The sequence below is a fragment of the Fringilla coelebs genome (assembly GCF_963513975.1).
Source record: "Fringilla coelebs genome assembly, chromosome: 7".
Taxonomy (NCBI): domain Eukaryota; kingdom Metazoa; phylum Chordata; class Aves; order Passeriformes; family Fringillidae; genus Fringilla; species Fringilla coelebs.
In genome coordinates this window covers 7,168,914-7,189,735 of record NC_140035.1, presented here as the reverse complement: position 1 = coordinate 7,189,735, position 20,822 = coordinate 7,168,914, and the positions used below count along the sequence as shown (strand labels likewise).

The window sequence follows — 20,822 nt, the reverse complement described above, 5'->3', positions numbered from 1 at the left end:
TTTGGACATAGAGTTGTCCTTATTAGGTGTGCTCATGCCCAGTTACACACTTCTGCAAAAAAACCTGAAGCTTCCTTTTTTTAGCACATAGAAGAAAACTCATAAGCAAAACTAAAATTTTAAGCAGAGATATTAATGTAAGAATCTGCACAATCAACAAATAATTTTCTCTCACAATTACATGCATTCCTAGAGCTAGAAAGTCACTGGTCATTTCTTTAACCTTGGTGTGTGTCAGAATAGAAATGTTAACCCAAGTTAAGAATTTTTCCTCTAGTTACTATGGATTCAACTTGTAAAAAATTACCAAAGAGTGTTTATTTGGATTCGTCCTTGAATAAGTTTCTTCTTATTCATGGCACCCTTAAAAGCTGCTAGATGAAACAAAAGGCAAAACCAAAACAACTATTGTTAGAATTTGACTGATAAATTGTGTATGTGTTTACATAGAATCTTTGGGATTTTTTATGTGGATTTGCTATTGACTGCAGCAGAGTCACAGCTATAACAAAGAACAAGGGTTAGCCCAAAGCTGTTAGCATTGTTTATTTTAAAGCAATTAGTTCATTAATGCATTTGAGAGTCACACTGAAGTGACTCAGCAGCTGCTTCTGCAGAGGGGAACACGAGGTGGGTGTGCTCCACACCAGGAGGGCTGGGTGACATTTGTAAGAGGTGTGGAGAGCACCTCACCTCTAAGCCACGTTTTCCACCCAAATCCCTCCTGTGTCAGGAGTGGCTTTCTGCATGGTGGACAGGGGTTTTGTCCCCACAGCAAAGAGAAAGACTCCTGATTCTTCTCAGAGCTAAGATGGACCAACAGCCCGTGCCTGCTCTCACAGGATCCTTCTCAGCAGAAATGCTTAAAACCATTTCAGCCCTCCAGGGTTGGCTTTGTGCTGACTGCTCTGATCTGTCCTGAGAACAAGGTGAGTGCTGCATTTGGTGAGTGCTGCATTTGGTGGGGATGCTATATGTTTTCCTAAGCATTAATTAAGGGAAAAGACAAAAAACATGTAGTCAGAGATTTTGGTCTACAAGAGACAGATAATAGAAAAAAAAGAAATTAAGGTTCAGTGCAGAACTGTAGTTTTCACAGTGCTTCTGTAACAGCTCTGGCCCAGCACCCTAAATCAGATCAATGGTTAGCTTCTTTTACTTATCCTAAGTGTATTTTTGAATGGAAAATCTCTACCATTATGGCCTTAGGGTATGGGGAGCATTTTTTGTTCTACTCCACTGTATAGGTGCAGAGCTTCCCACAGCTGGAGTTTCTCACCTGCCCAGTAAGGGGTGCCTTGCACCACCTGAGAGCAGTGACCAGCTGTCAGAAGAGGAGAAACTCCTCCTGACATACACAGACATTCATCACGAGCCACATCACTTTGAAACAAACCCATGAGTCATGAATCAGAATAATGTTTCTTTGCTGGCAACATCCTAAAGGGAATAACTAAAACCCATTAGTGATGTAATAAAATCTGGCATGTCACTTCAAGCACAGCAAATTAGGAAAACAAAACTAGCCTGCAGTTACACTGATACATTATAAATAGGTGTTATTCCTACATTAATACATCAAATTAGGTTCTCTCCAAACTGTAAAAATGAGAGGTTACATGTGGGTAGAATGCCTTCTCAGAGCTGTGTGATCAAGGAGCAGGAAGAGCTGCAGCCCTTTTGAGCAGCACAGGGATTCCTCAGGTGTGGTGGGAAGGAGGAGAGGGAAGGATGGGCTGGTTCACAGGCACAGAGGACCCCACACTGGTGTGCAGGAAGGAAAGCAGCAGCAGGGCCATTTCTGGAATGTGGTAACACACAGAAGCTTTGGTTATCTGGAGGTCAGGCTATGCTCCTGAGTCCCACCAGAGCCAGAAATAGCAATGAAACATTCTGCAGGATAAATGTATTTTCCAGCTAAGTTTAGTTAACCAGCACTTTAAGGAGCTCAGAATCAGTTACAAAAAGGAATAAAATGAACTTTATTTATGTCTCTCATGCATTGGGCAATTTAGTTTTTAGATTAACACGAAAGCAAGAAGGGCATTGCTTCAAGTGAAGTATAACTGCAAAACACTATTGGGTAAAAACAACAAAATTGCTATGAGAATTAAACATAGATCAGCAAAATCAATACTTAATTGTATAACTCAAGGTCTTTCGTTTCAGATCTGATCTCTAATAGAAGATACAAAGTATGTTCCCTTTTGGTTTTTTTTAGTTATTGCTCATAACTTTATTGCAAGGGAAAACAATTTTCTAGATTTTACTTTTTGAAAATTGCTTGTTACTCTGTCTGCATATGCTCAGGGTAAACTTGATCCCAGGAGCCACTATTTCTTATTTTAAATTCACAGTTCTTCCAATTTAGCTATCCCCTCACTCCTGTAACTGCTTTGTATTTATGACACCAGGGCTCTAAGTGGGATGTGCTGCTGCAGCACCATGGGCTGCTCATACATAACCTGTTTAGTGGGACAATTTTAACACATTCCCAGCTTCTTGCAGAGCAAGGAGATGCAGGGCAGTTTTCTGGCCAGAGATGTACTGGTCTCATCAGAAGTAACCTCTCACTGAACGCTCTGGTGTCACACTGGTTTGCAGTAGAAGGTGTCACATGGAAAGGGCTGGGCAGTGGCTGTCTGTCCTCCAGCCAGGACAGAATGCCATGCAGGCTCTCTGTGCAAGGTGAACAATCTCCAGATCTCACTGAAAATCAGGTGAACAAGTAACACTCTGCAGTGAAAATAGTTACACAGCCACATCCAGCAAACTACAAAGGTGAGAGCTGTAACTGCGTGACCTCTGCTGCATTACAGCTGAGCTAAAAATGGGATGTTTGAACCTCTTTCCCTTTAAAGCATAACTTTAAATAATAAGATAAGCCTTGCTCTCCATTGCACATTGTCAGAAGCTTTCAACTATTTTCTGGACTGACAGTAAAATAATTTCTGAAATAATGAATCATTTTTCTTTTTTCTACTTGAGCAGAAATCCCAAAATTATTTTGCTGCAGCAGATAATGACATTCTCAGAGACACACATCAGATTGCCATGATAAACAATAAGTGCAAGCTTCTTTTGTGTTAAAAAAAATGCATTGCTAGGAAGCATTTTTAAGTTCATTAGTAAGTTCAGCAGCTGATAGGAGAGCCAGATATACACTGGTATGCATCATCCCCTGATGGCATTATGGGTAATGTAACCATGACTATGTAATCAAAGTTTACCTACTGCATTTCAGAGTATAAAAATCTACAAATAGATTTCAGTATCACAAGGAGAGCATTTCTCATGATCCTGAATTGTGAGTGAATTACCTTGGAGAAAAAGCAGCTGATTAGCACAACCTGTGCATGACCCACAGCTGCAGAGCTGGACCAAACAGCTACTGCCTCCTGAACTGAGGAGTTGAGACATGTTGTCTGTAGCCTCAGTTCTTGTGTGGTTTAAAAGGAGATAAAAGAATTTAGTTTAGTGAGCTGGGCCTTATGCTTTGAAAAGCAGGATTTTCATAAAATGATGAGATGACTCAGTACATTCAGCATTCTAATGCCAAGATTACCATCCTCATACATGAATATTTCCTTGACATGACAAGACTGTTTGACCTGATTAGGTTTATACCAACCCCCTTTGAACTTTGGCATAATTTAATAAACCAGGATGTTGAGGTCTGAGTTCCCAGGTTTTTTGCCTTTGTTCAGGTACAAACTGAATGGCAAAAATGCTGTTTTTTCATAGTGCCTCAGAATGGCCACTGGCTGCATCAACTCTGCATGGAGAAAGTTTATTTAAAAAGGAATAAGAAAATACAATTCTAAGTGGCAATACCTTGGAAAGTGATAATGGTGCTGGTGCTCAGCCAAGTGTGTTGAGGCAATGTATTAAAAAGAAAAGCAATTAAACACCAGGACTTTCTCCAGAAGGCAAAGCACAGCCTCACTCTGTTCACTTTGGCAGAATCACCAATTTTGCTTCTCACAGAGGGAATCTGCCCACTAAAAGCAGTGCTTAGTGCAATCAGAAGCTCACCACAAGGCATTAAGGAAGAAATATCCATGGTGAGAAAGGAAGCTGTTACTCAGTTTTTAGAACCTGATGGACTGAAAATGAACAAGAGATGCATAGGATTCACTTAACTTCTCAGAGATCCTTTTAGCTTTACTTGTAGAGGGAGTTAAATAGCAAATTTTTCTGATTTTCAAGTGTTTGAAAAAAACAGCAGTGAAGAAAAGTCCTACTGAAAGGTAAGATTGGTGACAAAGGGACTGAACTTGACCCTTTGAAGGTCAGTACTCTGCCTTGACAGAATTGTAAGAAGGGTTATGTTGTCAGTGATAACCAAATGGTGCTGGAACTATGCAGTCCTAAATAACTTCACTGTTTCAGTCGTCACCACACTGTATTTCACCTCACAGAATTTAAATATACAGAGGTTTGTCCCACTGAATGAAAGCAGTTATCCTCTCCTTGATGAAAGTATGGCTGATTGCTTCAATAAAGAAGGGGCTTTGTACAAAAAAGGGGCTGCAATTTTATCAATTTTATCCTAGACTAAAGGTTTAGTTGATTTTTTTAAAATTGGGATACTTAAATGGACCTGAATCCAGGAAAGGAAAAAAGTACAGCTTGAAGTTGTTTGGTTTTTTTTTTTTCAAATCCAGTACCAAATGCAGTTCTTAAAGATAGAGGTTCTATCTCCCATTTGACTGATGAGAAAAAATCCTCTCCAACGTGGTAAATGCAGGATTGTACTCATATAACATATAATCTCACTGACATTTTCAGTAATCAGAGTAATTTTTTCTGCATGGCTGAACTATTCTCAGAGTACTGTTCCTGAGTATTAGCTGTGTTCTTCCCTGTCTTCATCTCCCACCTTTGGCTTTTTTGAATAAGACAATTCATTTTAGTAGTTGCAAAGACACTTATCCCCCCTCTCTCTGGTGATGCCTCAGCTCCTGGCCTGTAATGTCTGGATGTCATTCACCTGGAATACTGGAACTGGAAAAATGGAATTGCACTCCAGGACTGTACTCTGCAAAAGGTAATTGCAAGTGGGTAGGGATTTTCCTCACTAGTAATCCTGTCTTTTGTGCACTGGACTAGATTCATAGCCTGTGACCATCCAGCTGAGCTGTGGGTAAAAAGACAGAAGCAGCAGAAAGAGAATCATGGAATAACAGGACTGTTTAGGTTGGAAAAGACCTTTAAGATCATTGAGTGCAACCACTGAAGAAGCAAGGCTGTGTGGCAGGATCAAGAGGAAATCAAGCAGGATGACAGAACCATGTAGGAATAATTCTCCCAGCTATGAAGACTGGCTTGTGGTGGGCAGTGAGAGGGCTGAGCTGTCGGAGAGTTCAGCGAGCGTGAGCCTCTGCTGGAAGACCTGCAGAGGAAGGAAAGGGAATGTCCTTTCTTGCAAGTTCTCAGAATGATTCAGGGAGGTGGTTTAAACAAAGTTCCACAGCAAATAGGGTGTTTTTTTTACTTTTAGCCTCTGAGGAGGAAGGAAATTTGGGAGGAGACAAACAATCGTTCCAGACCCATCAGTTCCCCTCTCTGTGGCCACAACGCCCAGCTGCTGCAGAGGGAGCCTTCATGTCCACAGTGCACACACATCAGAACTAAAGCTCTCACCAGGAATACAGAGGTCAACATTTTGGAATTTGGAAATGGGGTCTTCTTCATCCTCAAAAAATTCTGGATTAGCTGGCTTAAACCCCAGTCCAAAAACACAGTTCATTTTAGGGGCCTGAAGCTGACATTTCCCTTTCCACTCCAGATTTTAATCAACTCTACATAGCAGAGATTTTTTTACCTCTACTGATTCTAACCAACACCCACTGCCCTTTCTTTTCCCTTCTGTGACACCTGGCTTCTGAAAGGCTCTGAGAAAACCCACTAGGTGTGCCTTCCTCTGCACTCTCAGGGGCTGGGGCTGGGCAGTCCTGCACTGGGATGAATGCTCCAGGAGGAGCAGGGGAAGAGGGCAGAGCCCAGCTGCCTTCCCAGTCAATCTGCAGCAGCCTGAAGCACATGCACACTGTTTCCTGACTGTGCAATGAGACCAGAGAAGTTCCTTTGTAGTCAGAGAAAAGTGGGACACAACAGATGCAAATAATGATGCTGGTTACATGACTGCACTTGTCACCTCTCCAGCTGATGTTACGAGCTGAGATCCAGCACTGATTCAAGCAAGGCATGAATTGCAGATGGAAACCCATGTTTTAAGTTCATCTTCTAACAAATCCTACATAACAGTACACTCATCTACATGGACCTTCTAAATTTATGCAAACAATTTATCTCTGCTGTAGGGCAGAGTATTTCAGGGACAGCAGCACAACACGCACAAAAACCCAAGACAGAGTTTCAGGCACAGGCTGCAGAACCAAATTAAAGTAGAAGGATAAATCCTCTCTTGCAATTTTTAGTTCATTTCAGTACAGCAAGTTGTATCAATAAAAAGCCTATAGTATAAGTCAGCTAGAAAATAAATGCTATGAAGGATGTTCCGTTTTATGTTGTTGGAATTTGATTAGTGATTAGTCCTGGTGGTTAAACCACATGGGAACAGTAATCAAGGGTTCTCTACTGCAGTTCTGCAAAAACAGGAAAAACACTGTTGGCTCATGTCCTATTCCATGATGGGATATTAACCTAAAATCTAATTAATATATGAATGAATTACATTTCTAGAAACATACTATATTATAATCAACTTTAAGTGAGTTCCTAACAGGAGATAAGATGAAGAAAAAGCTGTAGAATTACCAGAGGCTGATAAATTCTGTTTACTGTGACTGATGATTTTTATGGAGGATAATTTTACAATCCATCAAACTTTTGTCAGTTCAAGAATCATGCTGCCAAACGTATGCAGTAAATTAATTTTTAAATTTACATATTTATTAAAAATCTTATTGAAAACAGCAGGAAGTAAGCCTTGTTTGAATAATAAAATAACTTGTTATTCTACTGGAAAGAAAACAAAAACCCCCCAACCTTCTATTAGGATGATTTTATAGCAAGGCAATAATTATAAACAACTACATGAATTAGTTAACCAAACACTGCATTAAACAGCCGACCCAAAAGTTAATCAAGAATTTAGAAACCCTTTTGGAAGACAATCAGGTAAAAAATGCAATTTAAAAGCTAAGAATGCACAAAATGCACGTTGGGGCATGTGCAGGGAATAGGCAATTCCTGTCTGAAATGCTGATGGCACGTGACAGTCCTTTTTTAATGCTAAAGGATGCTCAAAAACAAACACTGTTTCTCTATTATTAGGAAAATTAAGAATTAGAATGATTAGAAATAATCACAATTCAGCAGAGCAGTGCTGGGCACCAAGATGACCACTGCTGCAGATGCAGATGAGAGCTCCTACAGCCAGGAGATTTATAAATGCTGAACCTGTCTCCTCACTGAATTAAAGAAGTGATATCCATTTTGATTAACATGCATATCATCTGGCTGTGATCCGAGGGGAATTTTCGGTAATTTATGGATTTAGATGTGTTTACTTCATCTTTTAGAAACGAGTACATCTGTTTCTGGTCATGAGAAGCTCTCTCCTACTCGGTGGCCCAGCCAGGCATACAGAATGTGTCCCACTGGGACCTGGCAGGAGCCATCAGTGGCTGAAAAATCTCTGTGAGGGGCACAGCCCTGAAACAGAAAACTCAAACACATGTGCTGGACAAACCTTTCCACCTCCAGCTTCCCTGGATACCTGCAAAGCTCAGGTTAAGCATCTACAGGACCTGAAAGGGAAGTTTGTGCTGAGCCCACCCGGGCTGTAAGAGCCTTCCCTAGGTTGTGAGGTGATATTTTGGCAAGGCTTTTGAGGCTTTTTCAGAGAAAGAAGGCACAGTGAAAAGATACATTGGGAACCCTGGATTTGTGAGTTCTGATCCCCCTTGTCTGGCTGTGAGAAAACCTCTGCTGGGTATGACTGAAGAAGGAATTTGGTGTGGAGAAGCAGCATAGGCTCCTGCTCCCACAGTGGGCTTCCTGCAGGGGAAGAATAGGTTTGGGGTTTTTTTTTGCATTGATTTCACTGCAATTTCTATTTAAAAAGAGAAGAGTGAGAAGTGACAGCTGCCACGTGACTGGATCAGTTGGACAAATGCTTTAGGAGATTTATTGCCTTTAGCAATGCAGAAGTGTTACTGCAGCATCAGTGCTGCAACTGCAGCGAGGTGCTGGTGATACAGAGCGTGTTCCCATGCCTAAACACAGACTGGAATATTGTTAATATAACAGGCCACTAGGAGGACTAAAATACAACTGGAATTCATGCAGACACACTGTACAGCTAATGCACACTCATTTTTGAATGCCCAAAGATGATACAAACAGAAAATCAGGGTGAAAATACAGAACAAAGCAGTTGCCAGGCCCTACTAGTGAATGAATAATCTGAAAAAATGCTGCTGAAAATGAGCAGACATTAAATATTTATTAGAATACCAAAGAAAAAAACCCTTTTAAGTGTTAATTTCTTCAATATCTTAGATTGTTCAGGATTCAAATACTTGTAACAATGGAATGACAATTTCCCCCATGCACAGGCATGGTTAGAGCCCTGTATGGACAGCAGGACTGCTAAGGTGCTGGAGCTCTGCCCATGAAAAACTCTTTGCAGGATCAGGGGGTGAATTTGCTCCTGACATTCAGAAAATTCCTCATCAGAGGAGCAATGTGTTTATGGTTAGCCCTTGTAATGCAAGATCCCATCTTGAGCAAGAATGCTTGATGAGAATATTAAGTGATAATGATTATTTGCTTAGTGCTGCTATGGGGCCTTCAAAGCTCTCAAAGAGCCTGCTAACAGTACCAGATTAAATTCCAAATGCAGCTGGAAGGTATTATTTATATTCTTTATTTAAAAAATGGGGAATTTAATAGCAAGAGAGGCTTAGCAATTTGGACATTCAGCCAGAACACCATCCCTATCTCCACAGTCCTGCACTCCTGTCTGTTAAGCTTTTTGAATGTATTTGAGTATTTTTTTTATTTGCAGGCAAAAATTTCTCCATGGAAAGGCAGAGGCCTCACAGAGGTTCTCACTAGGGAGCATCTGAAATACTCTTCAACATACAGAACCTGGCATTTAATCCACTGAACACGGTAGTTAATCAAATGTTTTGCACTGACTTTAGCAGAGTTTGGATCAGACTCTTGATGCATTAGAGAAATAAATTATTTAACTTACTGAGTTCCCCTAGAAACAAAATATTGAGCTGCAAACAAAGCTAACAAACACCAAATGGGATGCCATCTGCTGCAACGAACAGAACATGACCAGTTCCCCCCGTGCTTGAGACTTCTCCAAAATACAATTTGAAATACGTTTGTTAAACTCCCAGCAGTCTCACAGAACTGGCTCAGCACAGGTTAGCAAATCCTAGTGCCACCAGCAGCAGCAAGGCAGGCTATGATGTATGAAATGGAGTTGCTGATGATTTCACTCCTATGGGAGTGCCCTGGTAAACCCCCAGGGTTTTGGGCTGTCCAGAGACTGTGGAACCCATGGAGATCTTTGACTTTGTGCTCTGTGCCCTGGGGCCTGTGCACTCTGAGTGGTTTCTCCCCCTGAGTAAATATGAATGGTAATTATCCACGTCATGCTGCATTCATAAATCTGGATTTTTCTATCCTTTGACATCCAGGCTCCCTGCCTACCAGAGAAACAGGATATGGAGGCAAAAGTTCTGCTTCCCACAGACATCTCTGCCAGGAATGGCACGAGATAGCTGAAATCCCAAGTCCCTGCTTTGTATGAAAGTTTTTGGCTGTGGAGGAGAGAGAGTGGGCTCCCCAACACTTTCACAGGAACAGAAGGACAGCGCTGAGCTAAAAGCAGAGCCTGTGACGCCTGTGGGTGACATCAGCCTTAGCCCCCTTTCCTCTTCCCAAGCACACTAATTGGGCAGCCAGGCAGCTCCTGTGGAATGGGAGGAGAATCCCAGCAGGCTTTGTAGAACAAGACAAGAAGATGAATGTCCTCATGCCTAAATTTCCTGCCCAGCCAGAGGCTTCATCCTCTCGTGTCGCCGGGACGAGTGATGAAACTGCCACCAACAGAAGCTCCAAAGACAATTTAGTCTTCAGCACCACTCCAATGGTGATGTCATAGCACAGCTTCCACGTTTTCACCATGGGTTTTGTTTCTAAAAATGCTGTATTAGAAATGTTGAGCTCTCTGTACCCTGGCTTGCCACAGTGGAAACATTAAAAGATAGGATGATGTTCCTATAATGGTGATAGTAAAAATATTCTGTGAAGTGATACAAGTGAAAGTTTTAGCTTTTTCCAGCTGCCCATACACTAATGTTATGGAAAATGCAATAAAGAAATGGATTTAAAAAGATGAAGAATTTCATTATGATATGATCTTAATGAGAGCACAGCAGGACCAGATTAGAAATGCACAGTATTTGGCCTTCCTTTTAACTTGGGGGAAATGTCTGCTGATGTTCCATGTCATTGCCCACAGAAGCAGGATGTTACAGACCAAAATTCTGCCAGTTAGAGGGAGAATATCAAAACCAATTTTCAAGCACCTCTATAAACTCCATGATTTTCACAGGATCCAAATAACATAAATTGGTCAGAGACATCAGCAAAAGCTACAGGTTTGTAGCACCTTTGAAAACTGGGCAGCTGAAGTGCCTAAATATCCATTTAGGCACAGTCATTAAGAAAAGAACCTTGCAGAAACCCTGACCTTTATTTTAACTGATTAGAGGCCATAAAGAGTCTCCCCTTAGTCTATGCAGAGAAAAATCATTCTTTCAAGAGCAACCAGCAAGCATGTGCTGTCTGCTCTGCTACTTCTGCTCCTCAGTTTCAGGCATTGTCTGAAAATCTTTTACATTTCAAATCTGCTTTTTGTCTTATTACATGTGTTACCAACAAGTTTCCCAATCTGGTAACTTTTTTTTGTTAGAAGAAATATCATAGACTATTACTGCATAGTTAACATTTTAATTTTATAATCCACAGCAACACACCCTATCCATATTTAATTTCTTCTTTTCCACCCACTTCTGCTTTAGTCTTCATCCTCCCAAACCCATCTGAGACCTTGTTTTACAGTTTGCTTTACAGAGCATTCAGTAACCCATAGGATATGTGCATATGCAATAGGATGTCAGAAAAATCACTTTTAAGTGTTTGACTGGCAATTTTTTACATAATAATCACTCGGGGTTTGATTTGCTGAGATTAACACTAGAGAAGTTCTTCAGGCTCCAATTTTTTACAGTAGGTAAAATTTTTAGTGACCTCTATTAATGAGGAGGCAGAGGATGGAGAGATTGAGAGGAGGTGGCACTAATGGGAGCAGAGCCATCAGGCTGTGTCCCAGTCACTGAGGGACTGATGAGCAGCTCAGGCTGCCAGGACTCTGACATGTGCTATGGAAACTTGTCTCACTCCTAGCCTTTGAGAAGGATAATTAGACATCTGAATTATGTAACTACATCTTGTGAACTTCTCAATGTTCCCTGTGTCACTTTTTGCTACTGAATCTGCTAAATACCGTGGCTTTTTCTCCTATCAAATGCAAACATTACTTTTCATTAAATTAATATGAATGCTGTAAAAGCCTGAAATTCATGTATTGGGGCCTAAAAATATAGTAAGAGATAAAATATTACACTTTGGGACCTGCTATAAAGAAGAAAGTCTGAACTTGCAAAAAATATTTACCAACATTTTTCTTAAGGTTATAGAGAGTCCATGTGTCATACTGCACAAAATCTAGAATAACTTCTCATTTCAATAAAAGGCAAATCACTTTTGGGAAATGAAAACAGCTAGTAGAACAAACTATAAACACCAAAAAATTATTTCAATATGTTTTCTGTCAATATTTGACATCAAATACCATGTTGATTAGGATATTATTGTCATGTGCATATGGAAAGAAAAAGCTTCCTCCTAAAAATAGAAATAATTTGCCAACATATTCTCAGTATATTGCCACAATTCCTGCTACCATCATCTGTGTAACTTATTCCTCATGTACTCTCCTCGGTGCAGAACTCTCACACTAAAAGATCAGTCACTTCCCACCCTTCTCTGTGTGATGTTTGAGTGCTTTATGCAAAACATATCGCTGTTATAGATGGGAAAGGCAAGCTTCAGCTGGAAAAACAATTCACAAAAATATTACAGCCTTATTCATCTCATTTAACTCTGCTAATCACATGGTCCTGTTGGAGTCAAAATATTTTCCAGCTTCAGAAAACAAACAGCTCACTGAACACACCTCTGTGCCTTACTGCTCTTATCTTGATTGAGTCAATCCAATGTTTATTGGATCCAATCTATTTTTCAGCTTTTTCTTTTATTACTAATATCATTACAACAATTACACCATCTCACATGCTTACTAATATTTATAATTTGTTGCTTTGAATGTGTCCTGAATTCTGTTTTGGCCCACAGTATTATTACAATATTCCTATTCCACAGTGAGAGAAATGAACCCTGCAGCTTTATTTACGAAGATGGGGGGACTGAAGAATGCCTGCTTACAAATGGCAGAAACATGAGTGCACTTTGGGCCATGCTGCAAACCACATCAGCTCCATCTGCCAAACCTCTGAAAAACAGCCCAGCACATTTTCCACTCGTGGAAATCACTAGCAAATTATACTTTTATTCTGTATGTACTATTGGTTCTTATTCGACTAAAGGATCTTCCTGCTTCCACCTGAGAGCCCCTGTGCCTATGAAATCCAGATGTAATCTCCAGTTATAAAGGCAAATGGACATTGGAGTGCTGGGATGTGTCTGCAGTGGGCAAGGGGGGTGGGCAGGGATTGAATGTGTTGGGGTCTTACCCACACCCTGCTAATGCAGCTACTCAGCCCTGCTGAGAAATGACCTGGGGTAGCCAGGCCATCAGAGCTGTGACAGGGCACAGTCCCTGGAAATGCACAGCTCTGCACAGCTGCTCTGCACAGCTCTGCACAGCTGCTCTGGGCTGCTCTGGGCACTTGCACACCAGCAGCTTTGGGCCAGCACTCAGGGATTCTGGCAAATGAACTGCAGGGCTTTCTGTGACATCTGGGCCAGTGTGTAAGGTGGTTATGCAGCTCCCACATGCTGAAAAGACAAGCTTCTCTCTGTAATTTCAAATTGTTTGCTGAGATGGTGGGATATGGGGTTTCTGCTCCAGTGATCAAGTTTTTCCATGCAGAAAGGGCAGAATTCTCCCCTCCTTACAGTGCCAAAGGGGTTCAGTGAGCACGAGGCTCCAGATGTGGCCACAGGACATCTTGGCTTTAAATCACAAGCCCAGACATCTGCACCTGGCAGCTGACAAGCCACACAGGCACAGATCACTGGGTGCTGTGAGTGACTGGGGAGTTCAGCACTTGGTGACCCTGTGCCAGAGGCACTGGAACTGCACCTACCTGCTCAGCAGTGCCTGGAGCCCTTGGCTTCCCAGTTCCCACTTCATCTCTCAGACTCACATCCAAACCATTCTCCTGCTAGCCTTGCACACCATGTGCTTTAAATGCCACACAGCCTGCTCTCCTATGCCAAAGACTTTCTGTCCCTCACTGATACCCAAATACTCTTAAAACTATGTGCTGAAAGATATTTGAGTTAAAATGTCACCACCTACCCGTGCCCATAAATACACTAACCAAACATAAAATAGCCTTTATACCAGCTGGAGGGCTAGTCAGAATGGGCTTTGGTGGCACAGTACTAAAACTACTGAGGCCATTAATGCTGGAAGCAGAACTGCTGCAGCAGATAGCAGCTTCCAGGTTTTTTTTAGGGTTATCTTTTCCCTAAAGATGTCCCTCGCATACCATTAAAAAAAAGTTATTTTCTCCGGTGGACGCTGCATTCCAAATGTTTTCTCTTGCCAAAACCTTTTAAAAACTTAAGGAACTTATGGAGAATGCTATCAACCTCCTTGCTGAACCACTCTCCATTGCATAATTTTTTACTAAAACTCTCAGCAGCATAAGAAACCTCAGCAGTTTCACCTAGAAGGCACAGGGAGAGAAATGAGTCTCCCATAACTGCAGCTGTTTACTGGTGCCAAGCCAGTTCCTCAGGCTGGCTGTAAGGATGTTCTTCCACACCACACAACATTTCTCTTAAGTGATGTGTGTCAAGTGAGGCTTTGGTCCCAGAAGACTGCCTAGCTAGGCTTCAAATTGCTTGTTTTGCTGTCTCTTCACTTTATTTTTTGGGGGCAACTTTGATGGCAAGGTATTACAAACAGTAAAGAGCTCATTGGGAATATAAGGCTTGGAAGCAGATCTTAGAATGTGAACTGGTCCTGTGGAGGGGAAAAAACATGCAGGCACAAGTGATTTGTTGATGTCTGCAGATGTCTTAGCCTATTTCTAATTTAAGATGTGCAAATCAGACTTTAGGTTAGAAAAAATATGTTTAATTTTGCATTATTCCCATGGGTGGTATGGTCAAATCTGCTTTCTTATCAGACCATGCTCCTGTGGTTTTTGTCACTTAGGTTGTCAAATACTCCTATATAATTCCCCTGACAATGGGTTTTACATCAACTCAGGCAATTACTCAGACAGTCCCTGCTTTGATGGCACAAGTATTGCATCACTCATCTGAGAATCAAACCCCCCTGATCACACAGAAAGGAAATCTTGCAGCCCCAAGCCTGTCAGTGGGAAAATCTTATTGAGGCAATTCTGACAAAACTGGGAAATGTGCAGCTCAAAGGTGCCCATGAGGCCACACTGAGGGTGGTGCATGGTACTGATACCACCAAATGTTTACAGCACTAGATCACCTCTCTGAACACATCATTTGATATATTCATTCCTTACTTGAAAGAAAAGCAATGATCTTAAAACATGGATGAATGAGACTGCAGACTTATTTCCCATCTACAGATTGTACAATGGCAGTTCCTTCCTCAATATCCCAGGTTCACCAGGGCTAGGAAAGCAAATAAAGCTGATTCCCTCCCCACCTCATCACCTTCCTCTCTCTTAAGGCTGACAAGAAAAATAGCAAAGAGGAGGTGAGGTTTCTGTGCTTGATATGAAGTAAACTGTATGATGCAATTAGTACACAGAAACCTGCTATCACCTAATTTCTGTATTGGATCCAGCCCATTAGATTATTTCTCTTTTTGAGAAGGGACCTCTTCTACTTTCTATTATTTTCTGGTATAATAATTTGTAAGAGCAGCTTCAAATTCTCTATTTGCAGTAACACACACATTGTACAAAACAAGCCAAGACTGAGGTCCTCAGGAGCATTTGCTGTTTTCTGCTGGCTGTAACATGACATAGGTGTTGCTGTCACCAATTTCCAGACAGCAAAACAGATCCTGCTGGCCCAGCAAAATATCACCCAGGGCTGCCCCAGCTGCAGGTATTCGTGTTATATGAGAGTAAAAGGAAAGCAGCTCTTTAGTGCTCACCAGAGTGTGCCCTGAGATGTGGTTTCACTTCCTCAGATACAGATGGTAACTACAATAGCTGACTTTTATTAAGTTTCCCACAGAGGAAAGTTTGGGGCAATGTTCATATTTTTAACTTTGGGATGAAAGTCTGGTATTCAGGATAAGGCAGCTGCTGGTCAGGGAAAGGAAGAAAGTAGTTCCCCAGGGCAATACCTCTATTCCAGTTTAAAGTCCTAGGATACAGCTCTTCCCAAGTGCTAATTGGACCAAAATCATTATCTTAGGCTTTTCCACATGTGATAAGCAGAATCCCTCCCTAAGCACATCTGATAATGTGAAAAACATTAATTCTCTGTGAAAGCAGAGGGCACATGGTCTCCTCAGAATTACTTCAGATACTCAAACATGAAGAGTCCTTTTTAAAAGAGACTTTAATTCAAGAGCCAAAGAATTTCTCTCTTTCAGAGAGAGCAAGGCACTTTCAGAAAGGGGCTCAAAGAACCCAAACCAGGCACACAAACTTTTCTGGCACATTCTCCAAGATCTGCCTAAAGAGGTGAACACTGCAAAGCCCCCAGCGTGCTGCCAGCTCATACTCCAGCCCAAGTCTTACTGATCTCTGTAGGAGGTGAGACACAAGGAGAAGCAGCTCAGGTCTTTCTTTATTTCCCCCTCACTCTTGTTTAGTGCAGCCTGCAGAGGTGCCAGGGCTGCTCTAAGTGATGCTGTAATTCAGCAAGGCTGGAACACCCTCTCTGCTATCAGCTTAATGCTCGGGGATCCTGGAGGATGGCAAGTGTTGTGCAATTACCAGAGTTAGTCTTGTTTCTAGTCCTTTAGTGGGTATTCTCTCTGCTAATAGGAGGATGTGAGCACAACAGGTCAATCATACAGCATTAACTCCCAATCAGCTCACTCAGCTGTAAAATCCTTGAATTTATCTGGGAATGATGCCAGGTCAGTCCTATTGGTAAGCGCAGCCTAAACAGCAGCAACATCTCTAATTTTTCCTTGGCCTGTATTTGCCATCTCTCTCTAATGTCTACTTGAATTTCCAAGCACAGGGATTTGATCTCATTCATGAATCATCTGTTCCACACACCCAAACCCTGTGTGGTGGATGTGACCATAACTCACACTGCACAGAGAAAACTCTTCTGTTAAATGAGTCCCCCAGTTCAAGTGCCCAGGGAATTAACAAGGTAACTGTGCCAGAAATCTCAGATTTCTCATGTATCTCATCACAACTGGGGGAAAACAAGAGGAATTAGAAACTTCTGATAGGTACCAATTCCTTCCATAAGGGATCTTTTCCTTTAAGTTCTCAAGTCATGCCTGGAATCCCAAGCAAGCCTTGATGGTGACTTAAATTGAGTAATAGGGACAAAACAGTGCAAGAAGGGCTGTATTACAGAGTAAAAGTGTCTGATGGTTGGTTAAGGACAGAGAAGTAAACATATTTTTCATAATTCTTTGGAACCATAAAGATGATTAAGTAATAAAACCTTTGGCCAACTCAGTTCTTTCTCCTAATGGTTCCTGTTTGATTATAAAATATGTTAATAAACAATGGGCCTGGGGAATGGAAATTCATCTTGTTTTCTGAATTCTTGTAAGAAAAAAGTCACTTGAGCTTTTAAAGTCGAAGCAGTAAATTAACTGATGAAATGAGAAATAATTTTTTCACTGCATAAACATGGTCATGATGTTGGCAAAGTGCTCAGGGCACTCCCAGGGTGCAAGGAATAGGAGCAGCTGTTTAATGCAGGGCTCAGTGAAGTTTCACTGACAGGGTGTCTCCCATGGGCTGCCTGCAGTGGACTTCAGGTGCTGCATATATTGTGTTAAAGCACAGAAATTACTGTTCAAATAAAAAGAATTCATTTGGTATATGTAAAAATGAATGTTTCTTGTCTGGAAAATCCTACATGAGGAAAATACACCACAGTTGTTAATTTAAGTGAAAGTTTTCTGCTGATGATTCAATGCATTTTTTTCCTTTCTTTGAAATTGTGATTTGCATGTCTCATCCAAAATTCTGCAGTGTGCCAAAGGATGTCATAATTTCAGAATATGTTTTTCAGGCCAAAATAAAAGTAACGTAAAATTGGTCTTAATGCCTAGAGAATTTAACCAGGATTTTGTTTAAGACTGAAACAATAAGTATTTTTCCTTTCAAAGTCTAAAAGCACTTTTTGATTCCTTAAACTGTCCCTGCAGTGTTGTCCCTTCATCACAGTAATAGCCCATCAGTTGTTCAGTACTTTTTTACTGATGAAACTTGCTGTGTATAAACTTTGGAGGCAATGCTGGTTGAAAGCATTGGCTGGGAAGGAGACAAATCAAATGCCAAGTCTGGGCTAAGAGAGCCTCCTGCCTGCCTCATGAGAGCCCCCAGCCTGCCCCAAGCCATCCTGGAGCTGTGCAGCCCCATCTGACTGGGCTCAGAGCCTGCCTCAGCACACTGGCTCTTCAGACAAGCACTGTAAACTCATTTGGCCCATCGTGAGGCTTTTTTGACACACATCTTTTATTTGTTTTTTTTTTTTTTCCAAGGCTTGACAAACGTCACTTGGGAATTAAATCCAAAGCCTGTACAACTTCCTTTTTCAAAATACCAAATATTCTTCATGAAAGCTGCATTATTCTCCCCCCAAAATTTATACACCTAGATATTTTAAAAATTTGTTGGCCATAAGTGCCTCTGTGTCTGCTGTCCCCCTCTTTTTGTGGGTAGTGCTGCAGATCACACAGCTCTGATTTAAACAGACTGTAGATCTTCTTCTGTTGGACAAACTACAGCTCAGAAAAAATCTGCTTGTGCTGTTTCAAACAAAGAGTTCAGGGCAACCTGCTTTTCATGGTTACTTCCCCTCATTTGTCATTCTGAAAAGTTTAATACTAATAGGCAAATCTCTAGTGCTTTATTGAGCTTTTGCTGTTCAGGGAGAGGCAATGCTGTTTGGAGAGCTATTTCAGATCCTTAAAAAGTAAACTCAAGAGCTCCCCAACATAATGCATGAAAAATGCTGGTGCTGGCTGAGCTACACCTGATGCCTTTTGGTTAAATGATGGAGTTTTACAGGATCCTAAGGCCTGTTCAATGGCTTTCTTTAGGTTTTGAGGCTGATTGGGCACATTGCAGAGACATCATATACAAGGAATGCATGAAAAGAATTAATTAAAAGTAGATGCAACTCTGAGTCACTTTTCTATACTGGAACCAAATCTAATTGCTCTGTTAATAGCAAAAGACCTTGGCCTTCAAAAGGCAGAACTGATTTTTATGTATTTTTTTCATATATCCACACACACACATATATATATGCACACATATAAAATTCATCTCCTACACATAATTAAGCTATGAATTTCTGGATGTTCAAGATGAGAAATTAAGTGGATGCTCAAATTATTTTCCTTTTTAACACCCTTCTGTTGCGTTTTTTCCTTTTTTTTTTCCCTTCCCAACTATGAAGTCAGATTATTTGAAATTTTTCTTTCTAATATGACCCACATTTATTAAAATGGAATCATATTCTGGGTACTAATGAAATTGGGTTGATTGAGAAATGAGGCACATACATTTCAGGATTTTTCTTTTGAAGTTTATGGTCAATTTAATATTCAGTTAAGCAGGACTTTGATGCCAACAGAGTTGGAATAAACAGGAGTTTATTACAGCCATTCTGTTCTTCATATTCCTTCTGCATATTTGGCCCAGGTTCCTGAAAGCTCTAAGACTCTAACTTTGGTTAATCACCTCTGAAGTTGCAAGGCACAGTCATTTCCTGAAACTGAAAACTGGGGTCTGGGAAGAGATAAAAATTCCTTTTCATTTATGCACTGCACCAGTAAATTTCAAACTAGCAGCTCATCCCTTATTTTCTGCTACCACCTTTGTTTATAGCGTAACAGTCCCAAAATGTTCTGAGTGTTACACACAGAAATAAAAGAGCTTGTGCCTGAAAAGAAGAGCTGGGGAAACAGACTGAACATGGATGCAAAATGATTGCACTGGATCATGACTGGATCATGACTGGATCATGACTTTCTCTACTTCCAAAGAAATTGGCTTGTTAGATGAAAGGAGAGAGGGAAGGGAGTGAGATGATGAGAGGAGAAGGCATGAGAACAGAAGAGGAAAACAGCAGGTCAAAAAGTTCCTCTTCAGGGTTGCTGAGACAGTGTGACTTCAGTTCAATACTTCTAGACACAGAAAAGGGAGTGGATTCACATGAAGTAAGAGGAGAAAACAAATTTGTTTCTGTTTAGCACTAAGGTCAACCCATCAGATCAGGACTTGGTCTTCATCAAAACAATGTTTAAAACCATCAAATCTGACACCAAGATCTCATAAAAAAACAGAAGATAGATGATTTCCATAGCATAATTTCATTTGAATTTTCAGAAATACTTCTCCAGAGTTTTAAGTAATTTAATGCATGTTGTTCTATATAAGCTATCTAATTATATGTGGAGGAGCAGCCTTAAAAGATGAATTCTGTGTTTACTTGGTAGCTTTAAATTTCAACTCCTCACTAATGGTGGAGTACAAGCACTAGCCTGTCTCTACTTGTCAATTTTTTAAGTCTAATTCTGTGACAGCTGAGCATTCAAATGTAACATTCTGTTCTAAAAATATTCAGATCTTTACTCTTCTGCAGGTCATGTTTTTTCCAAGTCTGCCTGGTTTCAGTAATCAATTGACACACTGGAGAAAAAACCAAAAGGGAAGTAAAAATAATAATGAGCAAAATGAGAAATAATATAAAAATTACAGTAACTCACACTTGGGCTCTCCTTGGTCTTGCTGTCTTTACTGGAAGCTCCACTCAGCTGCTCAATTAAACTGTAATGTGCTAATTGTTCAGGTCCATCCTCTCCAAAATGGCCATAGAGACTGTGTTGGTATAAATCCAAAATTGACATTGGGTTCCCCAAAAATGACCTTCTCTGACTTTGTTTTTCCTGCACAGCTGGAAGAGATGTAACAAATAATATCATTATGACAGTCTACATAGATTTTAATGTAACTTTACAATTTTAAAATGTATTTAAATTGGTTTTTAAGGTATCTGAAATTCAATGCAATAGAAACATTAAAAATACTACCTTCTAATTCTCCAATGCACATACAGGGGACTGTTCACACTTAATGTTTGAGCTGGAGGAGACAGTATGAGACAGACAGAATTAATTTCCTTTCTTTTCAAATTATTGACAAGGTGGTTAATCTGGGGGGTCTTCCCACTTAATTATTTGCAGCAAGGTTTTGTTCTTCTCTTTTAATAGACTTACATGGCAGATGTGCTAGGCTCCTCTAGCATACTATTCAGTTTGGCTGTACTTGGGAATTCTTTCCTTTTCACTACATTTT

The 20,822-nt window shown here is 40.7% G+C and overlaps 1 protein-coding gene across 1 annotated transcript in view; it reads right to left on the bottom strand.

Annotated features, from left to right (window-relative positions):
• The window catches only part of NCKAP5 (NCK associated protein 5), a gene marked incomplete at both ends in the record, with an annotated part of 327,343 nt that overhangs the window by 2,700 nt on the left and 303,821 nt on the right, over window positions 1-20,822 (bottom strand). The window contains one exon of the mRNA XM_084209164.1: window positions 20,234-20,421. Within this exon, the coding sequence (XP_084065290.1) occupies window positions 20,234-20,421 (188 nt within the window). The remainder of the gene's footprint in view (window positions 1-20,233; window positions 20,422-20,822) is intronic.